This window comes from Physeter macrocephalus, chromosome 15 (assembly GCF_002837175.3).
Source record: "Physeter macrocephalus isolate SW-GA chromosome 15, ASM283717v5, whole genome shotgun sequence".
Taxonomy (NCBI): Eukaryota; Metazoa; Chordata; class Mammalia; order Artiodactyla; family Physeteridae; genus Physeter; species Physeter macrocephalus.
Genome location: NC_041228.1, coordinates 81,332,294 through 81,354,911, shown reverse-complemented (window position 1 = coordinate 81,354,911; position 22,618 = coordinate 81,332,294). Strand labels below are relative to the sequence as shown.

At 46.4% G+C, this 22,618-nt stretch overlaps 1 protein-coding gene and 1 long non-coding RNA gene across 6 annotated transcripts in view; one reads left to right on the top strand and one right to left on the bottom strand.

Annotated features, from left to right (window-relative positions):
• LOC102996303 (scaffold protein involved in DNA repair) overlaps positions 1–22,618 on the bottom strand; it is a 313,877-nt gene that overhangs the window by 4,675 nt on the left and 286,584 nt on the right. The window contains exon 11 of one of the 4 annotated variants that reach the window (XM_028500283.2): positions 1,524–1,595. The exons of 2 other annotated variants lie outside the window; for them this stretch is intronic. In XM_028500283.2, the coding sequence (XP_028356084.1) occupies positions 1,524–1,595 (72 nt within the window). Of the gene's footprint in view, positions 1–1,523; positions 1,596–22,618 lie in introns of those variants that run through there. One more of the 4 variants, XR_003683330.2, reaches the window with a different exon arrangement.
• The window catches only part of LOC129392830 (uncharacterized), a 54,472-nt gene continuing 33,383 nt past the window's right edge, over positions 1,530–22,618 (top strand). For both annotated transcript variants that reach the window (XR_008619451.1, XR_008619450.1), the window contains exon 1: positions 1,530–3,833. This is a non-coding gene — a long non-coding RNA (uncharacterized lncRNA). The remainder of the gene's footprint in view (positions 3,834–22,618) is intronic.

Below are 22,618 nucleotides of genomic sequence, written 5' to 3'. Positions count from 1 at the left end.
TGCGATTTTAAAGTCTGGCTTCCCAGAGTTGCCCCTGGTTCAAAGCAGCCAACTGCTCATCTAGTGTGGTTGGAGGTGGTCCTGAGGCCTGCAGGGAAGTGAGGTTCACACCCCAACCTTCTCTTGGGGGCCGTGAGTGCTCCTGAGAGCACACCCTTCCTGTCTCTCAAGTTTGACTGTGATTCCAGGAGGGCTCTTGGCCGTCTCTTTTCCCTGATTCTCTCTGTTAAACTTTTCATTGCTCTGTCCTTTGCTCGTTGATAAAGAGTCGGGAAATTACAAGCACTCTCTGAACCGCTCTCCACCAAGATCCTCATTGTTTTCAACAACACTCTCGGGCGTGGAATTCTCCCGCCATCTCATGCAGCCCCTCATGCAGCCCCACAGAGCTCTTCTTCTTCGCCACAACCCGTCTCCCTCTGGGCAGTGCCCCCTTCGCCCGGACGGACACCTCTGCTCTAGAGCAGGTGCTGGGGGGTGGGGGTGGCGCTGGTCTTCTAGGCCAGCCTCTCCGCGTGGTGCATGTACCCTGGGGTGAGCTGGGGTAGGACAACGGGCCACACTTGGGGTTGAGCTTCTGCAACAGGGGCCTGAGGATAAGGGATGCTAGCGAGCAGCCCTCCTAGAGTGACCCGTGCCCTGGACTGGAGTTGAGGGGAGGGGGTTGTCTTCTTGACTGCACTCCCTGGAGTAAAGCCTCAGAGTAGTAGTGGTTGGTGGCGGTGGGGTGGGTGGGTCGGGGCTCAAGGGCCACAGACTCACTGCTCTTAGTGAGGTTTAGCAGATTTTCTTGATTCCATTGAAGGAATGTTTCCCCATTTGCTGTATGCCCTTAGGACAATTTCCAGAGGCTTCACATGATCGTTTTTTATAGCTTTCTCCAGTTAAAATGTTTGCGGAGGGGAGACTCCACCGTGCAAATAAAGATCCTCTGGATCGTTAGCATGTGCCGCGTAAGAAAATATAATGGCTCTTTAGCCATTACTTACAAGTTTTGAGAGTATGTGGAAACTCTCTGAGTTTGCAGACTAATGTGTGAGTTGTTCTTTTCTTCTTAAAAGACATCTTGATTTGCTTGAACACAAGAAATGAGCCAAATACAAAATTACTGGGTCAGACACAGAAGCGCTTGATGTACCGAGGTCTAGAGGGCTGCAGAGCCGCAAAATCAGTGTCACAAGATTCTGAGTAACAGTGGCACATACGGGGTTGTCAATGTACCCCAAACAGTGCCCTGGCCTTGGAGGTGTCTATTTATGTGCTAAACACAGCAGGACTGCTGCAGGCCCAGGCCTGTGCAGGTGCCCTCTGAACCTCCCTAGGGAAAGGCCTGGCACGGGTAAACACACAATCACAGGCTGTGGGATTATAGGAGGAAAATAACAGAGAGCCTGTGAGAAAGCCCTGGGGTGGAATGGCCTGGCCAGGTGGTTAGGGAAGGCTCCTTACAAGAGGTGATCTTTAAGCTGTGTCCTGAAGAAAGAGCAGCCCACCCTGCACAGGGTCGAAAGAAGCACACTTACAGCAAAGAGCACAGCACACACAGAACCTGGGATGGCACCGAGTTTTTCCACGTTTGAGAAGTTGAAAGAAGGCTGGAAAATGATACAAAAGAAAGAAAAAGAAGACAGGGGGCAAGTGGTAATAAGGGGAAAGACTATGTACTATGTGGGTATTTCCATGCATTGCTCCTGATTTAAAATCAAAGTTATGTTTAGGAAAAATTAAAAACTCGAGGCCCTTGTAAAGGGGCGGGATGGGGAAGGGGGAGGAGGCAGGGGCATCTCCCCGGAGGGGTGCCTCTGCTGTGCGCAAAGGCCTGTGCCGGGGGCTCCCTGTGTGTGGGCGGAGGGCCCGCCCGGGGCCCAGGTGGTGAATCGCTGGCCGGGTCCAGCCAGCAGCCCCGCCTCCCGCCACGGGCGAGTCATGGGGGACCCCAACAGGCGTTAGACCAAGTGCTCCGTTTCAGAGATACAACCGCCGGCACAGGGAGGAGGCCGGCTTGAACAGAGAACTTTCAGAGCCTCCGCAGTCCCAGTGTGAGTTCACTGCCCTAATCGATGGAAACAGTGGACCTGCAAAGTGCTGCTCACAGGCTGAGTCCCACTGGCTGATGTGTTTTCTTTAGTTTATAAAGTGTTACAATTTTTTAAAAAATTAGTAGCAAATATTAAAAATTAAGGGATTTTATACAAAATGTCTTTGCTGTTTCCCCGAGAAGCCCGTGGCTCTGGCAGCGCTGGGTGGGCCGACACGCCCCGTCAGGCCCCAGCCTGGCAGGTCACCCTGCGGCCCCCGCCCCGCCCCCCAGCCGTCACGCGAGCGCGGCCCGTTGGCCTCGGTCAGCAGGGGAGCCTGCGTGAGGGCAACATTTCAGGGCAGAGCCTGAAGCACACGGTCCTGGGGGATGGACGAGGGACCGGAAGAGACTACACTGGCCTAAGATTTCTAAAGAGGTGAGTGGAGTGGAGAACGAAAAGCAGCCCCGGGTATGGGCAGCCTACACGTGGGTCTCATTTCAGAGCAGAGGAGCCAGGGAATCCAAAGCCCAGCCAAGCGACTTGAGCCGGGCGGTCAAGGGCAGAGCCGACCGACACGGGGCCCGGTGGAGGACAGGGCTCGCCGCAGGGCACGGAGGCCTGGGCCCGGCCCTGCTCCACCACCAGCCAGCCCCTGGCCGACAGTCCTCCGTCCACACCGGGGCCGTCTCCGGATGCCACGTCAGGTACCTCATCTGCGTCAGGCGAGACGGTTCCAGTTCCACACGGGAGGCGCTCGGGCCCCGCCCTGAGGCAGCAGTGTGGCCGAGCCCAGCAGGACACCCAGCCGACACGAGCACTGTCCCTAAGGATCCCTGAAATACTGGATGAGCTGCAGCCTAGCCACATGGAGACGAGGAGACCCGACATTGTAAGCTCATGTCCGGGGTCGGCGCTCACGAGATGGGGTCTCGGCGCTGGGAAGCAGGCTGGGCGCGTCCGTTCGCTCTCCGGCCAGGATGCCAAGGACACCCAGCGACACCACAGCCCGGGCTGCTGGCGACGGGCAGCCTCAGGCTCTGGCTGCAGGTGACTTTCCACACACACTAAGCACTGGTGCCGGGAATCCCACGCCTCGCCTGAGAGGGACACTGCTGTTTTCAGAAGTGGTCAGCTTAGAGAAACGCGAGACCGGCACAGAGAGAACGTCTCCAGGGAGGAAGGGGGGGTGTTCGTGGTTAAGAGTAAGAGCCTCAGAACCACTTCGCTCCATGAGATAGAGTTTGCCGCTCAAACCTCTCGCAGTAAGTCTGGCACGCGAACACCACTTATTTCAGCTCAATGTTCCACCCACGCCTAAAACACTGACCGTCACCAAATAAAACCCCTCACCCACTTTCATGGTTTTCAGCACATGGTGCTGGGCGGCAGAGGCCTGGGAGGGGCTGCTTGAGCTCTGCGGCTGGGGGACGCGGCCAGCTGCTGGGAGCTTCGGCTCTGTAACCCTTAAACCCAGGCAGCTTTATCTGCTCGGCACCTAGCGAAGAGGCTGCACCTAATCTGCACTCAGCGTCGTGGTTTCCTTCACCCACCAGGCAAATCCACTTTGTTACAAACACACTTAATCGACAAGAAGGTGGTTCTCTCCCGTCACATCACTTGTCAGCTCTCCTGAGCCCGCAGGAGGTGTGTGCACCTCTGTAAAAGGGCTGATCTTCTGCGTGAAGGGGCTCAGAGGAACGCGCTCGAAGCAGCAGAGGGCCCACCGTCACAGATGTGACATCGTCACTCCTGACACCAGCTTGTGATCCGCCTCGTGGTGCCGTCCTCACCACCCAGCTCCCCAGTTTCATGGTAAGTAAAGCTCCTCTCTGGGTAAAGCAACGGAGAGTCACCAACACCTCGCGTGGCCCCAGAGCCCTCGGCTGCAGCGCCTCAACTCTGTGCATTTCTGAGCCACGAGGGTGAGGCTGGAAGAACTGACTAAAACTGATGCCAGGTGAAACCCCACTCCACAGCACATGCCCAGCAGCATAAAACAATACAGATAAGAGGCGCACGGTTCCATCCGGCCGCGTCACGATGGAAGTATAAAGTCCATCGTGCAGTTAATGTTTATCTTTAAGAATGCTGCCTTCCTTCTCTTACCAGCTGAACGCCTCATCATGCTAATTAAAGAACATTTTAAAGATTCTAAAAATGCATGTATTGTTAGGCTGTGAAAGGACCAGAACAAAGCACAAGAAATAAGGAAAACAAAACTGTTGGTTCACAGAGGGGGTTTTAGTGAGACGATAATCCCTCTTTGAAGCTTTAAATGCCCCCCCCCCCAACTTTTCAAAAATATTTACTTTCCCTCCTTTCATTCATTGGCTCAATATCACGGATACATAAATTAAGAAAAGCAAGAGAGAAGCAGCGAACATGTGTATGTGTGTGCGTGTGTGTCTGTGAACGCTTGTGTTCCAGAGAGAGAAGGAGACGAAGTGACATGTGGGATGTTTACACGAGTCATGGAAGCAGTTCTGAGCAGTCCACCAAGAATTCCCGGAATCGGAGTCAGGCCTGGCCGTTTTATTCTAGGTCAGTGTCAACTGAAGCAGCCTCTGAAGATCAACAAGGATCTTTCTCTCCATGTTATAATCCCTTACTGAGCCCTAATCTAAGGAAGAAACAGAAGGAATTCGAGGATGAAGTGAGAAAAAGAAGCAGGAGAGAGAGAAAGGGGAAGAGAGGCTGGGAGGGGAGTTTGGACCTGACCCCGAAGGGGAGGAGAGGAGGAGCAGGGAGTGCGGAGGGGGCGGGGCCTTTCCCAGCTCCAAGCCGCGTGCAGACGGGAAACCAGATACAGCAGGACACTGTGTCCTCCTGAAAAACAAGCAGACTGCGCTCCTAAAGTAAACAGCTAATCCTGCTGTTTATCTTTTTAACATGAGATGTTAGCAGGATGATCTCTACTGCACAGAAATGTGGTTTTTATTCATTTAAAAAATCGTATTTTCTCTTTGCTAAAATAAAAGTGTGACACGGAAACTTTCTAATACCAGTGAACAAGAAGGAATAACAGTCGTTCTTTGCTAAAACTAACTTAACTAAAGGATGGCAAGAAGCCTGAGAAAGGCCTTTTCCACACTTACACTTCCTCTTTATTTTTGGAAAATACTGCTTTGCTGAAATTAACCAAACAACAAACCCTGCTGCAAGCGTGGTCTTTTAAGGAGGACACAAATAATGTGGACGTAACTGTGGCCTCCTGCAGTCGGACTGTGGTTACCACTCCTGGAGATAAGACGTGACTGGGCCAAGTCAGAAGAGGACGTTTTATACATTCATACAAGTTTGCCTCCAGAACAAGTTTTTCAAAGATACATAGCTACTCTTACACATTTTTGTTAACTGAAATTTCGACGGAGGGAAGTGTAGATTCACATGCAGGTGTGAGACCCTCACACACTCTGCCCCTTTCCCCCAGTGGCACACTGTGCCCTGACCGACACAGTAAGACATCACACCAGACACCTCACAGCTGCAAGGCACCACCTGGTTCAGGTCTCACCCACCCCACCCCACTGGTGTGTGTGTGTGTGTGTGTGTGTGTTGCTGTGAAGTTTTATCACCTGTGGAGAATCCTGTATCCACCACCACAAGGACCCCTCAGGCTGCCTTCTATCACGCACCTCCTTCTGCCTCCCTACCCTCCATCCCCCGCATCTAGAAGCCACTTGCTGTGAAGTTTTATCACCTGTGGAGAACCCTGTATCCACCACCACAAGGACCCCTCAGGCTGCCTTCTATCACGCACCTCCTTCTGCCTCCCTACCCTCCATCCCCCGCATCTAGAAGCCACTAATCTGTCTTCCATTTCTAAATTTGGCCACTTTTGAAATGTTATAAAAATGGAATCATCTAGTATATGATCTTTGGGTTTGAATTTTTTCCCTCAGCATAGTTCCCTGGTAATAATCAAGCTACTATGCCTTTTATTTTTATCACAGCTTAATTGAGACCTAATTTACATACCATAAAATTCATCCAAATAAAAATACTGTGGCAAAATACACATAAAATTTCCAATTTCACCATTTTAAAGTGTATAATTCGGTGGCATTAAGTACACACACATGTTCTGCAACCACCAGCACTATCTAGTCCCAGAATATTTCCCTAAAAGGAAACCCCAACCTGTTATGCAGCCTCCCTGTTCTGCTCTCCCCCAAGTACCTGGCAACACACCGATCTACTTTCTGTCTCTACGGATTTGCCTGTTCTGAATATTTCACATAAGTGGAATCATGCAAGTTGTGGCCTTTTGAGACTGGCTTCTTTTACTCAGCATAACATTTTCAAGTTGCATCCAAGCTGTAGCAGGTGCCAGTACTGCATTCCTGCTTGTTGCTGAATAATATTCCATTGTATGGATATGTCACATTTTGTTTATCCATCCATCAGGTGATGAACATTTGGGTTGTTTCCACTTTTTTGCATTTACAAATAATACTGCTATGAATGTCAGTGCAGAAGTTATATAGATACATGTTTTCAATTTTCTTGGGTTTATACCTAGGAGTAGAATTGCTGGATCATGTGGTAATGCTATGTTTAGCTTTTCGAGGAACTGCCAGGCTATTTTCCAAAGCGTCTGTACCATTTTACCAGCCAGTTTGAGGGGCTCCAATTTCTCCAAATCCTTGTCGACATTTATTATTGCCTGTCTTTTTTATTACAGCCATCCCAGTGGTATGAAGTGATAGCCACTGTGGTTTTGATTTGCATTTCCCAGATGGCTAATGATGTTGATTACCAAGTGATTCGTGGCCATCTTCTTTGGAGAAGTGTCTATTCAAATCCTCTATTTTTTAATTTGGGTTATCTTTTTATATTGAGTTGTATTAGTTTTTATATATTCTGGATACAAGTCCCCTATCAGATATGTGATTTGCAAAAAGTTTCTCCTGTTCTCTGGCTCGTCTATTACTTTCTTGACGATGTCCTTTGAAGCACACAAGTTTTTATTTTGATGAAGCCCCATTTATGGATTTTTCCTTTGTTATGTATGCTTTTGGTGCCATAGGTAAGAAACAATTACCTAGTATACATGTTTATGAAGATATTCCTATGTTTTCTTTTGAGTTTTATAGTTTTAGTTCTTAGTTTTAGGCCTATGATCTATTTTGAACTACTTCTTGTGTATGGTGTGAGGCAGGGGTCAGCTTAACTCTTTTGAATGTGACTATCCAGTTGTCTCAGTGCTATCTGTTGGAATTACTATTCTTTCCCAGTTGAAATGTCTGTGTCCCTTATCAAAAATCAGCTGACCATAAATAGAAGGTATTATAAATTTTAAAAGAACATATACATCATGCCAGTGATATCTAAAAAAATAATGAAGTATATGAGTGTAGGCCTTAAAAAGAAAGAAAGAGTCTGAACTCACCAAACGAGAGGATTTAATCAGTTTTGGTCTATCATTAGCAAAGAGTTGTGTAAATGCAGCTATTCTTCCCAGGATATACAGACTAAAGTTGCTGCTACATTTATTTAGGTCCAATGAATACTGAGCAAGAGTAACTGGCCAGAATCTCCTCTAATCTAGTTCTATTACTTTACCATCATCCTGCAGAGGACTCCTAAAGCTCTGTGTCTTCTGGTCCAAACCTGTGGCTCTTCCTGCGTGTTCCCTCTTTGTGTAACAGGGCCCCACCATTCTCCCGGTCACTCTCTTCGAAAACTTGAGAGTGATCTTTATTTCCTTTTTTCCACATCCAGTTGCTGCAGCCAATCCATTTGCTCCATATTTATCTTTTTAACATCATCCGTCCTTCTCATTCCTGTTTTGCTGTCTTGTTCTGCTTATTACATGGATTAGGCAGGTGTTTCCCAACTGATCTCTTAACCTCATTCTTCCCTCTAGCCGCTCCTGCAGGTCGCTGCTAAAGTAATCTTTCTTAAGGGACGGAGTTGGTCATGTCTCTCAACTAGTCATGGGCCTTCCAGGGAACCCCAGTGACTCCTGTGTGTCTCCAGATGCATGCATGTGTGAGTCCAAGACCAAGCTCCTGCAGCCTCAGCCCCACCTGAGACCTGGCTCCCATTACTTCCTCTAAACGAATCTGATGTTCCCTACCACATCACTTGTCTAAGAACGCTCATTTTTCAAAGTCAAACTCAAATTCCAGTTCTTTCACGATTTTTCTCATTCCACAGCGTAAACAATTCTTCCTTTTTCTTTGTATGCAAAATGGTTTACTTTTTGCCTTTATTTTAGTTTCTATCACATTCTACTCTATCTCATAAAAACTTGAGTAGATCTTTCCTCTCTCTTTTTTGACTGGAAGTTTCTTGAGGATGGGATCATACTTTTTATTCCCTATGTACCCATCGCAGCCCTTAGCTGTGCATTATAGATGATCAATATGTGCTTGGTGCACCAAGCTGAATTAATTGACAGGCATTTATTCAGGCTTTGTAGGAACAAAAGGTATAAGAAGTAGTTCCTACTCTTATGGACAACAATCAGTATTAAAATGCTTTATGCAGGTAATTTACAAGGTGAGATCTTTACATTGCTACAAAGGAGAGGAGTTTTAGTGTCCTGGTCAAGTTCTAAATTAGAACAAGATAAACGAAGGGAAAAAGGGATCTTAGCTAAGAAAGCTTTTACTCAAGATGTGCCAAATCAACTGAACAGCCCTGGGGAGACTGTGGTCTTGTTTTCTCTCATTTACCCCCTAATCACTCTCAAACGAGGGTCATTTGGTATTCCCACTTTTCCACGGCCATCCACCACTGAACCTGAACAGCCCAGGGTCTGTGACTGAGCGCACAGTAAGGAAGAAGGCGCCCAGGTGGGGCACGTGTTCGGGGGGTGCCGAGGAAAGTGACACATCCTATGGTTTTCCCTGGATCGCCACATGGCATGGTGGCCAACCAAGAGTCATCACAGCCTTTCTCAACCAGGGTTCTCTGTGGGGGATGAAGCCCTGACACTCTAAGGCTGCACTGTATGCAACAGATCCGACCCTCCTGTGCATCTAGGTGGCACTAGTTACGTGCAGACTTGGGAGGAGAGAGAAGAGTCTGGAATATCCTCAGGGTTCTGTGGTTCAAGTGAGGGAGCCAGCTAGCTGAGAGTCAATCAACCTGCATCGGGCCTCATGACGCAGCAGGAACAGCATTACTCATTCTTAGATGATGGGCTTCTGAGTCAGGGTTTCACACTAGAAGCTGACTGACTGGCCTAGAAACCAGTCCCGTCTAATGCAGCAGCTTGTAAATCATCTGTGTTTGTGAAGCAGAGGTACATGTTCTACCGGCTCTGACCTTACCAAATAAAACACAAACTACCTCGGCAAAAGGCATCCATGAAAGGCTTTCTTCTTTTTCAAAGATCAATGTTGATTTTGTAAGTTCGCAATCCTAACAACACAACATCCATGACTGAGCAACAGTGAATTGTTTTAGGATATTTGATAGTGACATAATTTCAATTTCAAAGAATAAACCACATTCAGTTTATCGTACTCAAGAGAGCAGGCACGGGATCACTTTCAGAAGACAACTTTATTTCAGAGAGCAGGAAGGTCCTCAGGTATGGATCTACCTCGTGGCAGGACTGTGTGCCACACCTGACTCTCCTCCCAGCCTCAGCGTCCCACCTGGAGGGGCGCCAGGACACCCGCCGCCCAGTCCCAGCCTGATGGGCACCCCTCCTACGTCTGCGCCGCCTCCACACCTCCGCTCTCGCGTGTGGACCAGCAGACGGGCACCCCGAAAGGGCAGCGTGGTCCCCTCCCAGCTGGTGCTCCGCAGCCCACCTTCCTGTCGTCTTCGAGAAAGTACAGGCCTCACAATCTCAAATTTACTAAAAGTTCTAAATACAGTACAAAGCATTTTTTCCTCCTGAATCATCAGTGTCTTAGTGAAGTTCTAAATTAGAACAAGATAAATGAAGGGAAGGAGGGATCTTAGCCAAGAAAGTTTTTACTCAAAATGTGCCAAATCAATTCAGCAGCCCTGGGCAGACTGCTGTCTTGTTTCTCTCACTTATCCCCCAACTCACTCTCAAATGAGGGTCAATCCTACAAACAAGGACTTTCTCCTCCATAAATAACCTATTTATGTAGGTTATTTGTGTATGTAATAAATAAACAGGTTATTTATCTATGTAATTCTCCTACATAAATAACCACTACATGACCACAAAGGGGAGGAAATGAACACTGTCTATCCTCCTCCTAGCTCTCCGACCCGTTCGTGTTTCACCCGTTTGTGTCCATCGCGCCCTTTGCAGGAGACAACTCAGAACTGCGTGCTGCATTTAGCTGCCATCCTCTCTAATCCTCTGCGATCCAGAAGGCTCCTTGGCTTCCTTGACTTTCATGACCTTGACATTCTCCAAGGACACAGGCCAGTAATTTTGTGGTACACAAACTCTCACTTTGTGTTTCTCTGATATTTCCTCGTAATGAGATCCCGCTCATGTATCACTGGTAAGGATAGCACAGAAGTGGGGCTGTGCTCTTCTCAGCAGTTGGCGTGCTATTTCAGTAGGTCCCATTAGTGACGACGTTCAGTTTTATTACTTAACTGAGGCAATGCCTGTCAGGCGTCTCAACTGTAAGTTGCTTTTTCCTTTTGAAGTTAAGAAAACACTGTGTGGGAGATACTTTCAAACCATGTAAATATCCTATTCCTTATCAAATTTTCAATTCATTCATTTTTTAAATAACAGCGTGGACTCACAAATTCTCATACAATGGGCTCTAATCCATAATTATCATTTCGATGCTCAAACTGTCCCAGATTTGGCTGGTGGTGGCCTTTTGTCAAGCTGGCTCCTGTGTCTTTTGCTATGTCCCCATCACTGTTTGAGAACGTTCCTTCTTTCTGACATAACAAAATGTTCAAGGCACATCTCGTATTTTCTCCCATCCCAACCTGGAATCAGCCATGTCACCAAGGAGCCCTGGTTTCTTTCAGATATTTAAAAGCTAATATCTGGGTGCTAAACGTGCTCATTGCTACTGGGGTGTCACTGTCCCAGGACCTCGCAGAAGACAAGAGCCGGGGAGGGTACATGCACACCCTCTCACACGTTAGCACACGTTCACCTGTTTATTCATCCATGTATCCATCATGAAAACTGTTGAGTTTACACGTCACAGAGTGCACTTTAGCTCTCTCTTTGTACATCTGTAACTCACGGTACCTCAAACTCAATACGTCTACAACAAAACCCACCATTTTCCTTGCTCTCTCCAAGTCTGTTAGCCTCTTCAATTTCCTATCTCCTTTCATGGTACCACCAATTATTTTGTGGCCCAAACCACCGAATCCTTCTAAGATTCCTCCCTTTCCTCCGCTCTCCACATCCTACCCTTCACGCAGTCCCGCCCCTTCTACGTCTTGACTGATCGGGACACAACATCTCTTTATCCACAGCTCCGCTCGCTTCTCACAGGGCATTTATAGGTACTTCCTCTTCTGACAAAACCTTCCAGAGGCTTTGAGTTGCATGTAGAATAGAATCAAAGGTCCTGCCGGGACTTCCCTGCTGGTCCAGGGGGTAAGACTCCATACTCCCAACGCAGGGGGCCCGGGCTCAATCCCTAGGGAACTAGATTCCACATGCGTGCCATAGCTGAGAGTCCACACGCGGCAGCTGGGAGTCTGCACGCCGCAACTAAACATGCCGCTACGAAGATCCCGTGTGCTGCAACTAAGACCCAGCGCAGCCAAAATAAATATTTTAAAAAATAAATAAACAAAAACAACCATATATATATATACATATATATATATATATATATATATATATATTTAAAAGGACATTAAAAAAAAAAAAAAAAGAATCAAAGGCCCTGCCATAGCTCTCCAGACCTTCTCATGACCAGACCCTCGCCGGATCCGCCCGCCCAGACCTTCGTGCACTGGCCTCCCCGTCTGGCAAACACACAGCCTCATCTGCCTCACAGCCTTGCATGCGCGCCCCGCTGCCTGGGACACTCTTCCCAAACACCTCATGGCTTGTTCTCTCACCTCCTTTGGGATTTTCACTCAAATATTATCTTCTCAGCGAGGCTCTCCTCAATTCTTCTTCTTTTTTTTTTTTAATAACTTTAATTTTTTAAACTTTATTTTATTTTATTTATTTATTTATGGCTACGTCGGGTCTTCGTTGCTGTGCACGGGCTTTCTCTAGTTGCGGCGTGTGCTCTTCTCATTGTGGCGGCTTCTCTTGTTGTGGAGCACGGGCTCTAGGCATGCGGGCCTTAGTAGTTATGGCTCTCAGGCTCAGTAGTTGTGGCTCGTGGGCTCTAGAGCGCAGGCTCATTAATTGTGGCACACGGGCTTAGCTGCTCCGGTTGTGGAGCACGGGCTCTAGGCATGCGGGCTTTAGTAGTTATGGCTCTCAGGCTCAGTAGTTGTGGCTCGTGGGCTCTAGAGCGCAGGCTCATTAATTGTGGCACACGGGCTTAGCTGCTCCGCGGCATGTGGGATCTTCCCGGATCAGGGCTCAAACCCGTGTCCCCTGCATTGGCAGGCGGATTCTTAACCACTGCGCCACCAGGGAAGTCCCTCTCCTCAATTCTTATGTAAAAGTAGCAAACGCTCGATCTTCACTATCCCCTTGTCCAGGTTTACTTGAAGTCAGAACCACTATTACTTTCTTATATTGTATCTGTTTGCTGCCAGTCTTCCCCAATCTAATGTAAGTTCCATTGGTGCATAGACTTCCTCTTTTTCGGTCTTACGTATTGCTGTGTCCCTAACACCCAGAATGATATGTGACAGAGGAGGCACGAAAATACTTGTTGAATGAATGTTTCCACGTGGCCTTCTTCGTTATGTTATGCAGTGGCTCGATATTATATCATGGAACATGTCATAATTAAATAATCCTCCTCATACTGAATATTGAGGTTGCTTCTATTTTTCCATTACTATAGGCATTGCTACTATGAAGAATAGTGTGTGCATTTGTGATTTTTTGTGTGTTTCTCATGATTTAAATTTCTACGAATTATTGGGTCAAAGAATATATCTTCACTGGTATATGTTATGTACTGCTTTCCAAAACAGTTGTAATGTTTAGAAATTCCAAGAGCAATAACTGTGCATAAAAAGTCCTATTATTTTCCTAATATATAATTAAAAATTTAAAAGTATACAGACGTATGTGACCATTTTCCTCCTCATTCTTGTCCTCCATCCCCCTAGCTCATAGATAATGAACTGTTGTTTTTCACGTGTCCTTTCAGAGTTTCTCTCTCTCTCTCTCCCTCTTTTTCTCTCTCTCTCTCCCCCATATATATAGATAAAATATATATATATCTCTCTCCAAGGAAAACAGCACATTTTAAACACCACCCTGCTCCTTACTTTTTGTATTTAACCAATGTCATAGACGTTTGTGTATCAGATCACAGTGCTTCCTCATTCTTTTTTTTATAGCAGCATAGACAGCTATGCAGTAAGTATCCCACTGTATGTCATTTAATTTTAACCCTCTAGTGCTGACCATTTAGGCTATTTCCACATTTGCTATCATAAACAACAGGGCAAAGAATAACCCTGTACTCCATACGTATGCAGGTGTACCTGTAGGATATATTCCAAGAAGAGGAAGTGCTGGGTTAAAGACATAACATGCTTAAAATCCATGCTTTTGCTCACGCACACCACGTACACTCACACGCACACACTCCCCACGGCCTCTCTATCCCGTGTAGTGACAACTTATTCTCCCTCCACCATTTAGAGCAAAGGCAAATATTTCCCCGCAGCCTCACCAAACAGACGTCACTAAAATTTTGGATTTCTGCAAATTTGATAGAAGTGTTAATCTGCATTTCTTTAATCATGAGACACAACATATTTTCACCTGCTTCTTGTTTTCTATGAACTGTGTGTGCATGTCCTTTTGCTTCTTGGGTCGGAGGATTTTTCTCTATTAATTTCTGTGCACACTTTGCTTATCAGAGAGACTGACGCTCTGTATTACAGATTACAAAGGCATGTTCCCAGTTTGCCATTTAACTTTTGACTTTACCATGCAGATTTAATAGGATTTATTACTATTTTCTTTTGGGACCTTTGGATGTTAAGTCACAGTTAGAAAACTTCCACTTGAAGATAATTTTCCTGCGATTTCTTTTGAACTATTACAGTTTTAATTTTTATGTTTAAAATCTTTGCTCCATTTGTAATTTATCCTAGTGCGGGTTGAAAGAAACCGGCCCAATTTTTTTCCCCAGATGACTTATCTATTGTCCTTACACCATTTACTGCATGGTTCACCTCTCCCCACTGCTTTGAGATATGTATATGATTTATGAAATTCTCATATATATTTGGGATTTTTCTCTTCTGTTTCATTGGTCTATCTGTTACATTAAAGAGGAAAACCCCTATAGTTTTTTTTTTTTTTTTTTTTTGCTGCACTACACACCAGGTGGGATCTTAGTTCCCCAACCAGGGATCGAACCCGCGGCCCCTGCAGTGGAAGCACAGAGCCTTAACTGCTGGACTGCCAGGGAAGTCCCCGAAAACCCCTTTACCTTTAGCAAGTGGCTTTCATTAATATCTGCTTCTAACAGCTAGATGTTACCTATCATATGGTGTTTTTGTGAAGAATAAAAAAGATAGCTCCCTCCTGGGCACAGGGCCTGGCTCTCATGTCCTCACCTCTCCCCCACTGCGCGCTCACATCCAGCTGGGCTTCTCTAGCCCAGTGTTTCACGGGCACCTTGATCCCAAGGACACCCTGGGACTCTCCACTTCCACACAGTGCCTGCCGGGTCACCAGCCGCAGTAACCGAGCTGCCGTCAAACCAGCAGCCCCGCCATCGTCCCCGACTCCCCTCCCGTCCATCACGCACATCCAGCCGTAGGCACCTCTGAAACAGATCCTGGATCTCTCTACTTTTCACCACTTCCTCACCAGCGCACTTGCCCAGACCACAGCCTCCCCTGTCTGGATTCCTGAAATAGCCTTGTAACCCTCCTCGGGTTCCTGCTCTGCCACATCCCCTGTGACCCGGGGCAGCCAAAGCGCTCTTCTCTAAGCACAGATGAGGCCCACCCACCCCATGCCCGAACCCGGAAGCCGCCTGCCTCCTCGGGGAGGCTCCGCCCAGGGCCCTGGGGCCGCAGAGCCCCACCACGCCAGGCCAGCTCCCTTTCTGCTCCCTGGGGCACAGGAAGCTTTTCAGCTCGGCTCTGCCTCTTCATTCAGGCCCCTCCTCCAAGGGCTCTCGCCTAGGCCTCCCCGTCCTAGTCACTCCAGGTAACCTTGACGCCCCACCCAGGTTCCTCCGTACACAGCAGGGTGTCACTTCCCACGAGGACAGCAAACAACTGTGAGCCCTTAACTACAAAGAGGAGGGAAGCGACCTCGGCCTACGTGCAGATCCACGCCGTGCTTGGCTGTGCTCTCACCCTCTTGCCAGCAGGTGGCCAGGGAGGCCAGCAGTGGAGGCGGTAAACCCCAGGGTCCTGGCTCCCTGGTGACCCCATGGCACTGGCTTGGCCATGACTCAGCGTTGGTGTTATCAGGAGTCACTGCCAAGGACCAGCCAGGACAGGCTGAGGGTGGAGCCCACAGGTTCCAGAAATGTGAACTCCACGGACACTGTGCTTAGAGTTTAAACAGTGTGATTAACAAGTGTCTGCATGTCACTGACTATCATGAAGGACCCCCCCCCCCAAATTTATACAGTTGAATAAAACATATCATGGTAAAAACCAACCTTTCATAAACCGAAAGGATGGGTTAGGTATTGCTCCACCAGGCCATGACAGCATAGAGCTGAACGACTACTCCATTTGGGGCAGGAAGGAAAGTCTTTCCATTTCGAATAACACTCTTCATTATGAATGTTTTTGAATACACAGTTCAAAGTTTTTTTCACGGCAAATGCTTTTTTTGTATATAATATACTAAATACATTTCAACTATGGAGTTGCAGCTTTCTCTAAAACAGAAGATCACACTTATAGAAACATGGAGAACACTACATAAAGCAGAACAGAAAATAAAGGGTATTGTATCTATTAATCATCTGCATATTAGTATTTTCCATCACAAGTAAGTAGATATGGGCTGAATGTGACTTAATAATGCACTCTGTTTAGGAGAAGCGCCCCACAGGTTGTGTACATAGTATCCACGTTTTAAGGCCTTTATAGACCTTGACAGCTATCTCTCTGTTAGATGCAGGCTGAGAAGACCGACACCGTGGCAGTTATTTTCACTGCAGGAGAACAAAGTAGAACAAATGAGAGTATTCTAGATTCGATATGCCAGATTCCTCATGTATGAATAAGATACATTCTAAGACCTTTATAATTTCCCAAATTACAAAGCCTGGGAATATTCGTATATCTTGCCTTCCACCAAATAACATTTTCCTTAAAGAGTTTTCCGTGAACAGACTCACATATTCACAACTGCTTTTTCAACCTTCACTGAATTTCCTCTCTTATTAATAACGTTTTTTAAAATAAGAAAAGCATTAACATTTTACAAGAGTGACTGTTCATGAGAAGTCTCATGACTGAGGCTGCCCTGCAGGAGGTGCTGAGAGTGGTGGAGCAGGGGGCTGGCTCAGGGCACAGGGCCCTCCCCATGGTCACCGCTCACCACACCCGCGCAGGCCTGGGGGCCTCCTCAGCCAGGGCCACGGAGGCTGATCCGTGCGCGCACATGCCACGCAGGCCACACCGCCACGCTGAGCCTGACGCTGCCATGCAGACCTGCCGCTGCTCTTACGCCCCAAAGGCTGTGGTCAGGTCGGATTTGATCTCCCAAAAGTACAGGCAGGTGTCCCATTTCTGTTCACCACTGAGCCAGAAGCCGTTTAGGGAATTCATTCTTCTCACCCAGGTCCTGCACGTGCTGGTGCTGGGCTGGCAGAGGCTGAGACAGCCCCAGGGCTGGGAGTTCCCACTTCTGTGGTCCCTCCCCGGCAGGGTTAGTTTCTGTCCCCCAGAGGCTAAACACTGACTAGCAGCTCTCAGCCACACGTGGCACCCACTGTGTCTGCTTTAGTGCCGCCACACTTTAGTCTAGAGTTTCAAGAGCTATGAAACCTTAACACTATTACTCTGGAGCACTAACTACTTAATAATCCCACTGCCACTGAGCATTAAATCTTTAAAAATGTCTCATCTAGAACAGGCACACAAGTAAATTTGTTGAATTGAATATTCCTGCAAATATAAAGCAGGAAAGAATCTATGATGAACTTTATGACATCACAGGACTAAAAAACATTCAGAAATAACACAAGTTTATGCACTGGAGCAGCAAGTAGCACAGAGAAAACTGGGAACTGATTAATTTTATTTATTTAATTTTCTTGATGTATGAAATATGTCTGCACTAAGATTTGCTTATTTCAAAAATAATTTTAAAGTGTACCTCAACTATGCATACCACCATTATCATTATCAGCATCTACTAATTAAATTCCCCTTTTACATCAAAGCTCAACAGTTGTAGTCTAGAGCATAAAATTTTAGTTTTTTAAAAATTTATTTTATTTATTATTTTTTTTGGCTGCATTGGGTCTTAGTTGCGGCACGCAGGATCTTTATTGCAGCATGCGGGCTCTTCGTTGCAGCGCATGGGCTTCTCTTTAGTTGTGACACCCAGGCTCCAGAGCACACAGGCTCTCAGTAGTTGCGGCACGCGGGCTTAGCTGCCCTGCAGCATGTGGGATCTTAGTTCCCCGACCAGGGATCGAACCCGCGTCCCCTGCATTGGAAGGCGGATTCTTAACCACTGGACCGCCAGGGAAGTCCCCAATTTTTATAGTTTTAATACTTGTTATCAAGTAACGTATCCAGAAATTTGGGGACTCTGGATTCTTTTAAAAAGACAGAACATTAAGTTAAAAGATAGAATTTTTTTTGCCCACCCGGCATTCCATAGCAATGGCATTCTAAAATGAAATTTTAGGACTGTGGGGCTTTGTTGTTCTCCTCTACGGGGAGACCTCATTTTATTGACCTTTACTTTATTGTGCTTTGCAGATATTGTGTTTTTTTAAATAAATTGAAGGTCTGTGGCAACCCAGTGTCAAGCAAATCTATCAGTGCCATCTTTCCAACAGCATTTGCTCACTTTGTGTCTCTGTGTCACTTTTTGGTAATTCTCGTAATATTTCACACTTTTCATTTACTGTTGTATTATGCTATGGTGATCTGTGATCAGTCGTCATTGACGTTACTATCGTAATTGTTTCGGGGTGCCACGAACTGCACCCACATGAGATGGAAAATTAATCAACAAATGTTGTGTGTTCTGACTCTGCCCCACCAACGGCCATTCCCCCGGTCTCTCTACCTTCCTTATGCCTCTCTTTTCCTTGAGATACAACAATATTGAAGTTAGGCCAGTTAATAACCCTACAATGTCCTCTAAGCGTTCAAGTGAAAGGAAGAGTTGCACATCTCTTACTTCAAGTCAAAAGCTAGAAATGATCACACTTAGTGAGGAAGGCATGTCGAAAGCCAAGATAGGCCAAAAGCTAGGCCTCTTGAGCCAAACAGCCAAGCTGTGAATGCAAAGGAAAAGTTCTTGAAGGAAATTAAAAGTGCTACTTCAGTGAACACACAAATGGTAACAAAGTGAAACAGACTTATTGCTGATTTAACTCTCCTCAATTCTATGAAGGCTGATACAGGTGAGGAAGGTGCAGAAGTAAAGTTTAAAGCTAGCAGAGGTTGGTTCATGAGGCTTAGGGAGAGAAGTCATCTCCATGACATAAAAGTGCAAGGTCAAGCAGTGAGTGCTCATGTAGAAGCTGCACCAGGTCATCCAGATGATCTAGCAAAGATAATTCACGACGGTGGCCACAATGAACAACAGACTTTCAATGCAGATGAAACAGCCTTCTACTAGAAGAAGATGCCATCTAGGACTTTCATAGCTAAAGAGGAGAAGTCAATGCCTGGCTTCAAAGCTACAAAGGACAGGCTGACTGTCTGGTTAGGGGCTAAAACAGCTGGTGACTTGAAGTTGAGCCAATGCGCATCGACCAGTCTGAAGATCCTAGGGCGCTTAAGAATTATGCTAAGTCTACTCTGCCTGTGCTCTATAAACAGAACAACAAAGTCTGGATGACAGCACATCTGTTTACAACATAGTTCACTGAATATTTTAAACCCACTGTTGAGACCTACTCCTCAGAAAAAATGATTCCTCTCAAAATATTAATATTCACTGACAATGCACCTGGTCACCCAAGAGCTCGATGAAGATGTTGCACGATGGAATGAATGTTGTTTTCACGCCTGCTAACACAACATCCACTCTGCAGCCCATGGGTCAAGGAATAATTTCAACTTTCTAGTCTTATTATTTAAGAAGTTCATTTTGCAAGGCTATAGCTGCTACTGACAGTGATTCCTCTGATGGATCTGGGCAAAGTCGCCTGAAAACCTTCTGAAAAGGATTCTCCATTCTAGATGTCATTAAGAACATCTGTGATTCATTCAATGGGAAGAGGTCAAAATACCCACAGTAACAGGAGTTTGGAAGAAGTGGATTCTGACCCTCACGGATGACTTTGAAGGGTTCAAGACTTCAGTGGAGGAAGGACTGCAGATGTGGTGAAAACAGCAAGAGAAGGAGAGCCAGAAGTGGAGCCTGAAGATGTGACTGAATTGTTGCAATCTCAGGATAAAACTCTTAACAGGTGAGGAGCTGCTGCTTATGGATGCGCAAAGAAAGTGATTTCTTGAGATGGAATCTACTCCTGGTGAAGAGGCTGTGAAGACTGTTGAAATGGCAACAAAGGATTTAGAATAGTACAAAAACTTAGTTGATAAAGCAGCAGCAAGGTTTGAGAGGACTGACTTCAATTCTGAAAGAAGTTCTCCTGTGGCTGAAATGCTATCGAGCAGCATTGCAAGCTCCAGAGAAATCGTTTAAGAAAGAGTCGATCGATGGAGCAAACCTCATTGTTGCCTCATTTCAAGAAACTGCCACACCAACCCCAGCCTTCGGTGAGTAGCCATCAACACTGAAGCGAGATCCTCCACCAGCAAAAAAACACGACTTGCTGAATGAAGGCTCAGATGATGGCTAGCATCTTTTCTGCAATAAAGTATTTTTAAATTAGGGTACGTACACTGTTTATCGTAGATATAACGCTGTTGCACACTTAATAAACAACAGTGCAGCGTAAACATAACTTTTATACGCACTGGGAAACCAAAACATTCGTGTGACTTGCTTTATTGTGATATCTGCTTTGCTGTGATATCTGCTTTATTGTGCTGGTCTGGAACGGCACCTTCAGTGTCTTCGAGGTGTGCCTGTATTTCTTTCACACATTTTTACTTCTCTCTTTTCGATTCTTTGTGACTCTTTTGGTAGGTGTGAAGGATTCCAATTGCCTTCTTTGGGCTTTCCTAGACTCCAGAGGCTGGAAGAAAGCTCTCTGCATCTCGGGTTCCCTGCAGCTAGAGCTCCTACTGCAACTTAGGACCTGCCAATCAAAGGCAGAAGTGATGCCAAGGCAGAGGGGTCTGATTTTGCCACTTCTGCTGCCAAGCATGACACTAACAAAGATCTCAGGGACTGGGCAATTGCTCTGAAGGGTCAAAAGGCAGAAAAGAGGCACCACCAGGAGTGGCTGCGGAGTTGGTGGCGAGCTGGAGCACAGACGTGCAGCTGCGGGGAGGGGCAGCGGCTCTCACGGTGGCCTGGCTCTTCAGCATTGCTTTGAGAGTCTTTCCTAAAGGTCCAGCACAGAGTCTGTTTCTTCACTTTTCCCAACGCTTCTATAAGCTTTCTGAACCCTGTGGTAAACCTCTTTCTATGTTAAGCGGAGTAGATGCCTTTGTCACCGAGCCGAACTCCTTCAACTATGCAGATGCCAACGAGAAGCAGATCGTGGGGGAAGGGAGTGGTATACACTCTCCCCTGAATAAATGAATGGCCACCACAAAGGCAAAAACAAAAGCATGAACAAAACAAACCTGTGTTCACTGTTGTAGAATACTGTAAGTTTCTGAGAGACAGGTGAGATCAGGACCGTACCAGTTCACGTATCTAGACTAGGAGTCCCTTGACAGCAGAGACCCCGTGATTTTTTTTGACCTGGGCCTTTTAATATATAATTGTTGGGATGACTTAGGAGAAAATCTACAAGAAAACATTACTTACGTGTCAAGAACTATAGAATATCTACACGGAAACACGTCCTGAGAAAATGAGTGACACACACAACAAAGGAAGGGTGTGCCCAGATTATTATTTTTTCCTTCTATTTATTGCTTAGTACAATTTTCATTAGACAACCACCACTAAATACATCTCAGCTAAGAATGCCAAATCTTCATAAAAACAGTATTTGTGATGCTAAAAATTACTATTTGGCAACCAGTAGCTAAAATACCTAGTTTTTATCCAGCCAAACAGTATTTTAAAAAGTATTTGAGAATGCACATTCTTTTAATACCATAGTCACAGATCATAGAAACCATAGCATCTAGGCGCCAGAGTCTCATAAAACAAATGGTAAACCATTCAGAGGAGGCTTATTGTGCAGAAATACCCTGAAATGGTTCGAGGACATGGTGACACTGGCACGTAGCTAAGAGGCCCAGCAAAGCAGAGCAGGGAGGGGGGCTGCCGGGATCCGCAGCAGAGACGCCGAGGCTCCTCCAGAAACCCTTGTGACAGCAGTAAGTGAGAAACGTGTTGTCTACGGAAAGAGAGGTCGAGGGTGATACTGAAAACTGTCTGAGAGACAGAAATGAGGACAAAAGCTAAAGGAAGCTCTATGTAGAGAACAATTTTGAGAGAAGGACCTTTTCCTTGGGCTACAGACAATCCCTGCCCACGGTCAGAGCTACACATCAAACATTCCAGAACTGAGCAGTCCTCTTTCTGAAGCCTCTATCTGGCCATGACTACTGAAGCTGGTCACAACCCTGTAATGCTTTAAAATGAACTTGTATTTTCTTAATCTTCCTGTGTTTTGTGGTATCTCAAAACCAGTCTCCAACAAAAGGAACTCTTTGGAGATATGGCTGATTCTAGGCCTGGGGCAGGAAACAAACAAAATGAGCCTGGAGCATCATGTAGTGTCAGGAAGTAAGAAAATGCTGAAAACAAAGCAAAGCCAAACCGAAAACCCACAATGACAGGACTACATCAAAGAGACAAGGAGTCAGCGCAGAGAGCTTCAGTGGCCAAAGCTGGAACAATCTGAGCAAACAAAATAAGTAAAACAGTATTGGATTATAATCCAAATATAAAATAAAAATTCATGAGTCCATACTGAACTAAATAATTGAAAAAATAAGTGAGGGAGAAGAGAAATCTGCTCTGCAGAGGAACTCCGAATCACTACTCCCCTGGCACGGAGGGCGTCAGAACTCGCGCCTTAGGGGGCGGCTGTACAGACTGACTTCCTTCCAAGGACCTCAGGGCGAGCAGGGGAGAGGTGTAACCTCCCAGTGGAGACCACCTCAGCCAGCAATCAAGGCCAACAGCAACACTGACAGGTCATGTGGACGGCAGGCACCCTGATACGGTGTGACGAAAATGCGTGCTTCCTCCCCCGAACCCACAAACCCCAGTCTAATCCTGAGTAATCAGATAAACTCCAGTTCAGGGG